Here is an 11,980-nt window from a genome sequence, read left to right on the forward strand (position 1 = left end):
TCTCCAGCTTGGGAGGTGCTGTCGGCAAAGCCCGGAGATGCCCCCTCCCCTCCCTCCCAACACTTTTTCCCTCCAGAAAACCCCTTTTCTCCCCCCCCAAAATGGAGCGGGGGGGGAAGGGGGGGGCAGCGAGGGGCTGTGTGGGGTGTGTGTGTCCCGGGGATGCGAGGGCCACGGGGAGCTGGTCAGCACGGTGCAGTGGCCGCGGCTTGACCGGGGAAGCCCGGTTCCTCTGATATCCCGAGCAATAAGAGTTAAAAAAAAAAAAAAAAAAAAAAAAAAAAGAGGAAGGAAGGAAGGAATTAAAAAAAAAAAAAAAGCGGGGGGGGGGGGGGAAGAAGGGGGGAGAAAAGAGCTCTACACAACTGCCAGGGCCCTCTGGCGGCAATAGCGACGGCGTCCCTGGGCGGAAATTAAAAAAAAAAAAAATAACCCCCCAAAAACCCACATACCCAAATCCCCCCAACTTGCAAAGTGAAAAATGCTCACCGGTGTCCCGGTGAGGTGTTTTTTTTCCTCAAAATGTGGCAAGAAAGGACAGTTTGGGGGTTCGCCTGCCCCTCTGTGGGGACATTTTCCTCATGAAGGGCTGTGGAGCTCCTTGCTGCTGGCTGGAAGCACGACCCCATAAATTTATTGGTGATAAACCCATTAAGGGCCACTTTGGCACGAAGAAAACCTAAATTTGGAGCCGGGTGAGGGTACTGGGGGATGTTTTAGCAAGTGTGGACTGAGGGGACTGGGCTCGCCTGTCTGCAGAAATCCTCCCATCGTGGCGGCGATCCCAATTCTTTACAGCAAGGAAAAAGGTCTGGGTTTGGGGGTGAAAGGGGGGGGGGTCTGTTAATGAGGGGGGGCTGCCTGCATGTCAGGGATGTCACGCCAGCAAGGAGCACGGCCCGAACGCATTTAAGAGCCCCGTGAGGGGTTTGGGGGGTCACAGATGCCTCAAAAATGGCCCCTGGGCCACAGTGGCCCTTTTGGGGAGGCTTTGCCCCCCCCAAAAGGGCCCGTTGCCGTGGCAACGCCGGCTGGCTGCCCTCACCCAAGATGGACCCCCAGGCCTTCGTCCCCCAGGGGCCATCTTGAGCAAGGCCCTCCTAGCAGCAAGGGGAAGGCCGCGGCCATCTCGCCCCGCTTGCCCCGACCGCCCTACGCTGAGGAGGAAACCGCAGCCATCTTCCCCTTCGCCTTGCCTGAGGGCGAGGCTGCCATTTTGAAGGAGGGCAGGGGGCCGCCATTTTGGAAGCGGGCGCGGGCCGCCATTTTGGAAGCGGGCGACTCCCCTCTGAGGCCATCCCGACTCGCAGGCCCTGAATCAACGTTTTTTCCACTCCAATTTCTGCTCCCCCCCACAACACAATAGCAACCTCTCCTGCAAATACTTCATCCCCAATGCAAACTTTAGCAGAGACAGTAAGGAAAATTTAAAGAAAAGCAGAGAAACTGGGGCGTTGTGTCCTCCATCTGCCTTGCACTTCTCCCACGGCAAGAGGCACGTTCCTGGTAGGGATTATAAATCTGGGGAAGGGCTTTTGCAAGGTTGCAGGGAGGTTTTGGGTTATTTTTGCCTGAATTCAGGTCCACTGAGCCGTTACATGACACCCGTGGTGATGCAGAAGAAAGGCCAATCCTGTGAAAACCACCCACAAAAAATCCTCACGCCTTTATGCTGGAAACCCCCAGTTCAGTGACCGCTACCCCCTGAAAATGCATTTCTGAAGGTAAAAAGTCCACAGGGAGCTCCTCCAACTTATTTTTCACAGTATTTAATCCTCTTTGCTGGAAAACCCAGCTGTTGGGTGACAGGTGAGAAAGCCCAGGCCAAAAATGTGCCCTTTTCCACAAAAAGCATGAATTTTGAGGCAAAACGGGCTGCCCTGAAGGTCGTCTGTTGCCCAGGGCAGCTCCTGGTGTTTCCTTTCGTTAGCAAAGAACTGGTTGAAAAATTATAAAAAGCAAAGCCAGGCAAACCACCCACTGGCTGATAGCACCGTTAAGGCTTAATTATGACCGTGAAGCTGCAATTTAAATTAATTAAACCCTGCAGGGGTTGTTGGGGTGGGTTTTGAGGACCCACATCCACCCCCTGGGATGCTCCCTGCACCCTGGTGCCTTTGGGTGAATTAACCTGATTTAGGGTACCCCCAGAAACATCCCTTTGTTCCAGCCTGGTGGTGAAAACCAAGGGGAAAAGCAAGAAAAATGGGAGGATGTTTCAGCAAGGTAGGGGGACAGCCCTGACTGTTAGAGGAGTAATTAAGAAAAATTAAAATAGGAGATTGCCCGTGTTCAGCCTAACAAAGACGCTTCGTTGTCGAAACTTGAGACATTAAGATGACCATTTTTAGCAATTATTAATATGCGATTTAATAGTTTAATAGAGGCAGGATGAGGAGATGTGGGTAAATTTATGTGTATTTAAAGTTTATTTTCAGGGAAGTCTTGGGATTACGGAACACCGTGGATGTAGGGATGCTCTGTGGGGCTGCTGCCTGCCATGGGGCACCCCAGGGATGCTCTGTGGGGCTCGTACCCCAATACTGGGGGGGGGGAGTCTCAAGATAAGAGGGGGGAGTCCCTGGCCCTGATCCCCCCCCTCTTTGACAAGACAGGTGGGGGAACCCAGGGTGTCCAGCTGTACCCCCCCATCCTATAGGCACTGATGCATCCCCCAACATCCTATAAGGACCCAGATATCCAGGCCTCCCCCCACCCTGAGCAACCTATACAGAGGCAAACCTCCCCCCTGGCACCTTATAGGAACCGAGACACGTTCTTCCCCCACCCCACCACGCTATAAGGACACCTCCACCCCCCCGCCCAGCACCCTATAGGCACCTATGCATCCACCCCCCCAACATCTTATAAAGACCCAGACATCCAAACTCCCCCAGCACCCTATAGCGACTCACCCCCCTCCCACAACACCCTACAGACACCGATACATCCGCCCCCCCAACATCCTATAGGGATCCAGACATTCAGACTCCCCCAGCACCCCATACGGACCGCCCCCCCCCCCAAGACCCGCAGGCCCCGCCCCCGCCCCCCACGCATGCGCAGTCCGCCCCTCCGGCTGGGAAAGACGCAGGCGCCCTCGCTCTCCCCCTCTCACCGCGCAGGCGCGGCCCCGCCCCCTCCGCACCGCGCAGGCGCGGCCCCGCCCCTCCCGCCCGGCAGACGGAGCGGCGGAGCGGTGCGGAGCGGGAGCGCGGAGCCCAGCGTCAGGCCGGGGAACCGGGATGGAGGCGCCACCCGCTCCCCCCGCCGTACCGCCGGCTCCCTGCAGCGCTGCCCGTAGCCTGCAGGACGAATTGACGTGTCCGGTGTGCCTGGAGTACTTTAACGACCCGGTGCTGGTGGCCGAGTGCGGTCATAACTTCTGCCGCGCCTGCGTGACCCAGTGCTGGGAGGACTCGGCGCGGCGGCTCTGCTGCCCGCAGTGCCGGGAGCCGGTGCCGCAGCGGCTTTTCCGTCCTAATCGTTCTCTCGGTAATATCGTCCACATCGTTCGCCAGCTGGGGTTGCCGCCGGGCCCCGCTGAACCGCCGCCGGGGCCTCCCGCCCCCGCCCCGCCTCTGCCCGCCGCCGCTCCTCCCGGCCCGCCGGGGCCGCCGCGTTGCCCCCGTCACGGCGAACCTCTGCGGCTCTACTGCGTGCAGGATCGCCGCGCCGTCTGCGTCGTCTGCCACCTTTCCCGCGAGCACCGCACCCACACCGTGTTGCCCGCCGAGGAGGCGGCACACGCCGCAGAGGTCAGTTTTGGGCGGGGGGGGGGGCGGGGGATGCACCGGGACTACGTGGCAGGTGCGGCAGGGAGCCGGGGGGGCACATACCGAGTGTGCTAAGGACCCCCGTCCCGGATTGGGGGGATGCAGTAGGGATCTCCCCCCCCCCCCCGGAGGTGGCAAGGCACCGGGAGCCCACCTCGGGTGTGGTAGGGAACCCCCCCTCCCCCGGGAGGGAGAGTACTGGGAGTCCCCCCGCGCCTGGCATGTTGGGGTGCAATGAGGACACCACCCGGAGAGCCCTTCTTGGGTGCAGGATGTTGCCTCCCCCCCCCAGGAACGGGAGGTGCAATAAGGATCCTTCCTGCGATGGAAGAGTACCAAGGACACCCCCCCACCCCCAATTGCAGGTGCAGTAAGGACACCCCGCGGGGTGGGAGTGCACCTGGGAAGCTGCTCCCCACGGGAGGCAATGTCCTTTGGCTGCCATAGGGACTCCTACCTTCCTGGAGGTACAAATGTGAGCTTGCTTACCCCCCAGTGTGTAAGGTGCAGTAGGGACCCTCCCTGCTGTGTTCCCATCTCCATTCAGAGGTACCTGGGATGCAGTGAGGATAGTGGGCCCCCCCCAGGGTGTGGGGTGCAGAATGGGGCCCCACTGGGGACCCCCTTTCCAAGCTGCATGCCTGTCTGTGTGGCGGGGCAGGATATGGTGTGTAATAGGGAGTCAAATTTCCCCCAAACAGGGACTGGCCAAATGCATTAGGGCAGGATGAGGGAATGTCCCCAGTGCAAAATGGAGCTGGGTTTAACTGGGAAGATACTGGGAGGGAGGCGTTGGCTGGTTTGGTCTTCTGTGTGAAATAACACTGAACTGGTGTGGGAATCCCTGGGCTCGCCTTTGTGCAGGTGTGAGTGTGCAAAATACCATCAGGCACCCCAAAATCCTGAGCCCCTGCTTCCCTGGGCAGAAATGCTCTGGAGTGAGCATGAAGCCTGGCTCCTTGGGATGGGGGGGGGGGGGCTTATTTTTTTAGCACCGAGCACAGTCTGGGGCTAAAGTGGAGCAGGAATCCCCCAGGAGTGACTTTTGCCCCTGCCCCCAAAAAAAAACCGGTACAGGGCGGTTGAGCAACGTGACGCAGAGCAAATACGGAGCCTGGCCTCTGGCGGCGTTTGATCTCTGCCAAAATGGCTGTGGTGACGAAGGGGAGACCCCCATGTCATGATGAGGGAGGCTTCCTGGTGGAAATAATTATTAATTACTAATTAAGAGGCATGTGAGCATGGTGGCTTGACACTGAGCAGCCAGGCCTCCTTTCTGTGATGGGGTGGAGGAAAACCAAGATGCCGGACAGGGAGCGGATGTTTACTGCGCAGTGGCGGCTGGAGGAGGAGAAGGAGGGTGGCACTGACGCTGCTGAGGCGATCACAGTGGATCGGGGAAGGGGATTGCGTGATCGTTAACCACTGCGTATTAAGTCTTGCAATTATTGGTGTCGAGGCAGGTGGCACCAAAGGCTTTTATACTGAATCTTGTACTGAAATTGCTGCGGGTGCCCGGTTGTGCCATCCTTGCCATCTTTGGCTGTGGTTGCTCTTAGTGGGAAGCTGGAGCTCAAGTTGGCATTGTCCCCTCCACCCCCAAATGTGGGATCTTACCTGTTTTTAGGACCACGGCATCTTTAGGCAGGTCCACCACTGAACGCTGCTCAGGCTGTTGCTCTCTTGTTTTTTTCCCCTCGTTAATCTGCTTTTATGCATTTTTAACAACCAGTTGTTGCCCCTTGAGGGCTGCTTGGAAGCCATGCCCCTGTTTTTCCGATCTTTGCTTTTATCTCACACTTAAATTCTGCATTATTATGAGGTGCATGGTAGGAAGCACTGGTTTGCACAGCTACTTAACAACAGCAAAATCTCTGTAGCTTTGCGTTTTATTTATAAAAGATCTGTCGCTGATTGCTCTAAAAGCCCTGCTGCTTTTTGTTTAGTGTTGCTAGGTGCCTTTCCGTTTTTCTCAGAGGTCAAATGACTTAAACGAGGACAGGCGCGATGGTTTCCAGTAATAAGCCGTTAATAAACTTAACGAGCAGCCTGGAGGCGGCTGGCCCCTCCATCTCGGTGGGGTTCAGGCAGAATTCGGGGTGTCTCAGCTGGTCTCCCCAGCTTGTGCTGGGGCTGGGATGTGAAAGCTGATCCCAAGAGGCGCTGAGGCGGAAGGGGTTTTCACATGGGTGGGACTTGGTGGTTTGCGTTTGCAGCTGCGCTCTTACAGGGAGCTACAAATTGGCTCTAATATATTTTTTTTGCCTTGCTGCCCTTTTCTTCCTTCTCCTGTACCTGGCTCTGAACTGCTCAGGCTGTTTTGGGGGACAGTTTTTGGTCTGGCTGGGGAAAGTTCTTGGCTTTCTTGGCATGCCCAAAACTAAAGGTTGAAGATAACAGGGAAGGGGAGGACACAGTGCGGTGATGGTCTGACTTCAGTTTGGGTTTGTGGTATTCTTCAGCTTCAAAAAAACCACATTTGACGAAATTTGACTGGTTTTAGCAGCAGAGCTGGAGGGAATCCCCCACCATTCCTTTCCTCCTTATTCCTGATCCTAAATAGGAAGAATTCCCAACAGATCTCCTATTTCTTCTTCCAGGAGGTGCCACAGGAGCATTTGAGCTCCCTGAGGAAAGGACGTGAAGAAGCCAAGGCTGAGAGGGAGAGGCAGAGTGAAGACTTGCTGGTAAGTGCCTCAGGATGGGGGTTTCGCTGAACACCCCTGGCCACGGGGATGTCGGTCTCACGTGGGTTTCCCCTCTGGGTTTTGCAGAAGCAGACGGAAGTGGAGAGGCAGAAGATTGTGGCTGAGTGCAAGGAGCTCCGGGGCTTCCTGGAGGAGAAGGAGCAGCTCCTGCTGTCTCGTTTGGAGGAGCTAGACAGAGACATCGTCAAGAGGAGAGATGAGAGTGTATCCCGGCTCTCTGAGGAGATTGCCCAGCTTGATAAGCTCCTGGGTGAGCAAGGAGGAGAAAACTGCTCAGGAAACCAGTCTGGGCAGGTGAGACTCCTGGCATGTGTCCTCCCAGCCCAGAGGTTATGGTATAGCAGGGTGTAAAACCCAGGACAGGTTGTGGCTGGGATCCCTGGGGACAAAAATCCATTTACAGGGACTGCAGGGTGATGACTTGCTCTGCTGGGGAGCAGCTCGGGTCCATTAACTCTGTGTTGGAGCTGGCCCATCTATTGGTCAGGGGGGTTGACTTGCTGCAGGACTGCTGCGCTGCTTTTTCAGGTGGGAATCCAAATTTTAGCACAGCTTTGGGGGACCTAAATTGGCCCTTGTAGTAGTGAAGCTGCTTGGGTCCCCTGTGATGCCAAGAACTAAGAAATACCCAAACAAACCTCCCAGACATTTTTGGTTTGTGTCACTCCATCGTCACTGTGAGCCCTGAATCCTCATGGTTTTGGCAGCTTGATGGCAATCATTTTTCTTAATTTCTTTAAAAAAGAAGCTTTTTTTTTTTTTTTACCCACCCATGCTAAAAAAGAAAAAGGGGAAGGAAAAAACCCATATTTATATATAATTCTGCCATCTCCATGAGTCCAACTGTGCTCTGCTTTGGAAACAGCTGCTGAGAGCTGATCCCCTCAGCAGAGCAGCCGTGGGGCCAGTTTTGGGGAGGATTTTGGAGGCTCTGAGGTAGAAGAGAGACTTCTACTGATTAGCTTCTTGTTTTTTCACTCTCTCTCCAGGGTGTTGTCCCAGCTGGAAGCAGGTGAGTGAACCTGAGCCCTTGCTGCGTTAACCGGGAGGCTCACACCAGAGGCAGAGCTGGTGGTGTGAGGGTGTACGCCCTTGTCCAGGTTCCCACTGCCTGCCTTGGGGTTCTCATCCACACCCGAGTGTTACCTTTGAGGCAAAACCAAACCTTTGTGAAGGGGTTTTGTGGCAGCTGGGTTGTAGGACAGTTTTGAGCGTCCTTCCCGAGGAAACTGCAGAGTAACTCGGTTGGTGCAGGACCAAACCCACACCAGCAGGACTGACATCAAAAGCCAAGGTGTAGAGATCCCCCCACATCTCAATCTCAGTGGCCTCCTGTGTGCCTCATACTGGGCAGCCCCAAACTGGACCAAGTCCTTAGGTGTGGCCTCACAAGCACTGACAGAGGGAGAATAATCCAACACCAAAGCTCTCAGTACCAGGGCAGGTTTCTTCCCTGCCTCTAGTTAGGAGATTATTTTTTTTTTTTTTTTTTCCCCCAGAGGGGACCTAATATTTATTTGTCCTCCCCAGCTTTGAGAGCTGGATGTTTTGCAAGCCAGAGGCTGGCTTCACGGAGCTGGAGAAGAAGCTCAAGAGCTTTTCCCAGAAGAGTGCAGTGCTGAAAGAGGTCTTGCTGGAGTTCAAGGGTGAGTGCCGAAAAAGGTTTTCTTTAAAATTTGGTGCCTCCTAACCCCTATGTTTAATTCAACCTGAAGGATGAAATTCAACTTAAAAGATTATTTAGTTTGACCTGTACTCTTGTTTCTCCCTTGGGCTTGTTAGGAGAACTCTTTATTGTTTGAGCATCTGCTCATCAAAAATAAAAAGCCCTGCTTGCTTGAAAAGCAGCACATTTCCCTTGGATTTCTGCATGGAAGTTTGATGTGGCTGTACACGCTTGTTCCCAAGCGACAGTGTTTGGTTGCTTGCCATAAGGCAGGGAGTAAGGTTGTGTGTGCGTAGGCAGTCCCCAGGGACTCCCTGTGCACAAAGGGATCTAAATTTTTTCTTCTCTTCCCTCAGAGAACCTCCGGTTCGAGCTGGAGAATGACACAGGTGAGCACAGTTTGGTTTTGGGAGTGTGACCTTCATTTTTGCAAGGCTTAATTTGGGAGTTTCAGCTTCCCCTGGGAGGTATCTTGGCAGTAAGACCTTCAAGCTAGCCTTAGAGGTCAGGAGAGGAGAAAATTATTGCTGGTGCTGCCAAGACAAGGGGGGAAAAAAAATTATTCAGCTGTTGGGAGAGTCCATGAAAGGCACAGCCTTCAAATTTGTTAGGAAACTGTGGGGTTAAGAGGACTCTCCAGAAGCTGATCCGCTCTACTCAGAGCAAGGAGACCTTTAGCCCTGCTGCTGGTTGTTGGAGTTGGCTCAGAGATGGACTTTGCAACCTTTGCATCTGCTGTTGGTAGTTCAGGGGAGTCGCTGGGCTCTGTCTTCTTGCCTGGGTTCAGGAGAGACCCGTCTTGCTTTTAGCAGTCTCTGATGTTCCCCTCTCTCAGTCGTTTTCAGGCTGTGCAGCCCTAGTTCCTGACAGTCCCCCGAGTACAACAAGAGCCCTTAGACACGAGGATATTTGTGCTCATTCCTCTCCGGCACTTGGCAGTGATTAAAAAAAAATACGTTACTTCTGCCCAGAAATTTCTATTCCAGAGCAAGGAGGTGCCTTGAATCGGACAGGCTGGTGGGTTTGCAGCAGAGATCTGGCTGTTTCTCTGTTTAATTAATTAGAAAGTGGAGCTTGATCTTCGTTCCCCTGTGGCTCTCTGTGCTTTGGGTGCTTAAAGCTGTTGAAGGTGACTTGCCTGGTGTCATCCTCATCTGGTTTGGGGCAGAGATGATAAATGCGCTTGTAGGGTGGCTCCGTCAAGGGTGGGAGAAGTGTCCTTAGCTTGTAGATGCTCACGTCCATGTTTTTCTTTTCCCAGGTGATCTCTCTTTGGACCCGGACACGGCCAACCCCTACCTGGTGCTGTCGGAGGATAAGAGGAGCGTGCGGCTCAGAAGTGCTCCCCAGGAATTGCCGGCAAACCCCAAGAGATTCGATTACTCCTTCTGTGTGCTGGCGGCGGAGGGTTTCATAGCTGGGAGGCATTACTGGGAGGTGGAGGTGGGAGATGGAGAGAGCTGGGTCTTGGGGGCGGCCCGTGAGTCCGTGCGGAGGAAGGAGAAAATTGACTTTGCTCCAGAGGAGGGGATCTGGGCGGTGGGGTTGAACTGGAAGGGAAAGAATTGGGATCAGTATCAGGCTTTCACCTCCCCGGAGACACCCCTCTCCCTGTGTGAAAGGCCCAGGAAGATCGGGGTGTACCTGGACTACGAAGGCGGGTGGGTGGCGTTTTACAATGCTGATAACATGGCTCCCATCTTCACCTTCACGGCCGCTTTCACTGAAAAGATCTTTCCTTTCTTCTGGCTCTTCTATGTGGGCTCCTCGCTTTCCCTCTGCAATTGACCCGTCCAGTTTCTTTAACCCTCCCGAGGTGACCTGCAAGTAGTGCCCGATCCTGTCCCCATTTTCCCCTTGCTTTCAGACAACGGACCCCGAGACTCATGATTGTCCCTTGTTCGGCTTTGGGGTTAACTTTTTCTTGTTGCATTTTAAAGTTTTGGGTCTCTCTTACCCTGAAAACCTTCCTCTGGGGCTTCAACCATTGAGGGCGGCTGCTTAAATAGCCTCTCTGTGGGGTTATTTCCCCTCACCTCCGGCCTGCTGTATAAGCAACCCCATATGTTTGTTTTGTTTTGTTCGAGTTGGCTGCCCCATGTAAACAGGGATGTAACCAGGGAGAAAAGCTACCTTAGGGGTTTATTGCATCCTGCATTGATCTGTAGACAAAGCCGCCTGCTTTCGTGCACCCCGAGAAGCTCTCGAGGGCTAGGAAATCTGTGTGAGGAGGAGAGGTACCGTACCCAACCCCTGATTTCTGACACCATTGCTCTGCAGGTCACCTTTTAACTTTTCCCACCCCACCCCATCCTCGCTTTCCTTTCCTCCTTGGGAAATGGCTGAGCCTGTCTTTCGCTGCCGCTAGTGCTAAGAGAGCAAAACCCTGTGATCTCCCTCGTCGCTTTCCCCCCGTTAATGCTGTGCATCCGTAGGGCCGCAGTAGAGCCGAGCGCTGGGAGCCGCAGCCCCGGGGATGGAGTAAAGGGGAGATGGATGCTTTTGGGTCAACCCAAAAGCTGGCAGGGGTGTAGCTGTAGGGAGAGCAATGGACATGTCGCAAACCTGGAGTCTCTCAGGCATGCTCGGCGTCGCAGATTTTTGGGGTTGGCTTTGTGGGTGTGGGTAGCTTCCGATGGAAACCCAGGCCATGTGGTGGGGAAAGAGGGGGAAGCCTTGTTTTAGGTGTGATCTCGCGCGTGCTTATAAACCCCTGCCCACCCTCGTGTGATCCTGCGATGCTGTTATGTCTCTTTGCCCTGTCATTCTGTTTAGTGGGGAAATAAAAGTTGCTGTGCAAAAAAAAAAAAAAAAAAAAAAAAACCAAACAAAAAAAACCCAAACCAAACCCTGAAACCCAACAATCTGGTGTCTTTTTGTGCTGGCTGTGGAAGGAAAAGCCGCATCTGGCGATGCTGCTGCTGCTGAGCAAAGCTCTCCTCTGAGGTGAACAGAGCTGGGGACACCTCTTCTTGTCCCCAGCCAGCTCAGGGGTCTCGACGGAGTTTTGGGGTCTCTGCGGGGGGGTCTTAAGTGTGGGATGGGTGCAGCTGAGGAGGACTGAGCCATCCCCCTACCACCACCAGCCAAGAAACACCCCAACCTTTGAGCCCCACAAAACGGCCCCTATTCAGAGCCTTGGGCTCCCTGTAATTTTAAATTAAAGTGACTTTAAAATGCCCCCAAAGGCCCATTTTTGGAGGTTTAAGACCCTCCCGCCTGTCTTCTTGCATATATCTATAGATATATTTTTAACTCTTCAGTCAGCATTGAGGCTGTTTTCTTTCAGAGCTGCTAGAAAAGGGAAAGGAATAAAATAACATATAAAGCCTTTAAAATAAACCCTGGGAGAGGCAGAATAAGGGGAGAGAGGGACCCTGGGTTGGGGGAGTGATGTTAGGAGCTTACATTGCAAAAGAGGGGGGGGTCCCCGTGTCCCTGCCTTCACCTGGTAGCATCAAGCCCTTCTTTTGAGGGTGAAAAAAACCCTTTTTGGGGATGGGTGGAAGCCCCCATGAGGGGATGCAGCCTTTCTGCAGGCAGTTGCCAACTGTGTGTGCACGGGGAAGGAGTGGGTGGATGAGGGGTGCTGCTGCCCTGTTTCATGCTGTGGGGAAAACTGGGGTGCCCATTTGCCCCCCACAGCCCAGGAAATCCACCCCCCCCCCCCAGTTTCTGCTCTGGGAAGAAAAACATTAAGCAGCAGGAAAGCAGATGCCCCAGAGCCGGGGTATCGCGGAGCATCTCTGCACTATCACTGACCCTGCTATTTATCCCTGGTCTGGGAGCTCTCATGGAGCCCTCGCAGCCCCATTTTTGGGTCAATTACT

The 11,980-nt window shown here is 54.2% G+C and overlaps 1 protein-coding gene across 1 annotated transcript; it reads left to right on the top strand.

The window, feature by feature from the left end:
• The first annotated feature begins 3,167 nt into the window (after positions 1 to 3,167).
• LOC142026235 (E3 ubiquitin-protein ligase TRIM7-like) lies at positions 3,168 to 10,993 on the top strand. The gene is made up of 7 exons (XM_075019154.1): positions 3,168 to 3,758; positions 6,377 to 6,463; positions 6,551 to 6,778; positions 7,474 to 7,496; positions 8,015 to 8,130; positions 8,507 to 8,539; positions 9,412 to 10,993. Exons 1-7 carry the CDS (start codon positions 3,246 to 3,248, stop codon positions 9,936 to 9,938), a joined length of 1,527 nt encoding a protein of 508 aa, XP_074875255.1. The 5' UTR covers positions 3,168 to 3,245; the 3' UTR covers positions 9,939 to 10,993.
• Positions 10,994 to 11,980: the final 987 nt, after the last annotated feature.

Source organism: Buteo buteo, chromosome 32, assembly GCF_964188355.1.
Source record: "Buteo buteo chromosome 32, bButBut1.hap1.1, whole genome shotgun sequence".
NCBI classification, from domain to species: Eukaryota; Metazoa; Chordata; class Aves; order Accipitriformes; family Accipitridae; genus Buteo; species Buteo buteo.

Coding starts and splice junctions, on each gene's coding strand:
- LOC142026235 (XM_075019154.1), top strand. CDS start 3,246: ATGGAGGCGCCACCCGCTCCCCCCGCCGTACCGCCGGCTCCCTGCAGC. Junction 6,464..6,550: donor GGCAGAGTGAAGACTTGCTG/GTAAGTGCCTCA, acceptor TGGGTTTTGCAG/AAGCAGACGGAAGTGGAGAG. Junction 8,540..9,411: donor CGAGCTGGAGAATGACACAG/GTGAGCACAGTT, acceptor TTCTTTTCCCAG/GTGATCTCTCTTTGGACCCG.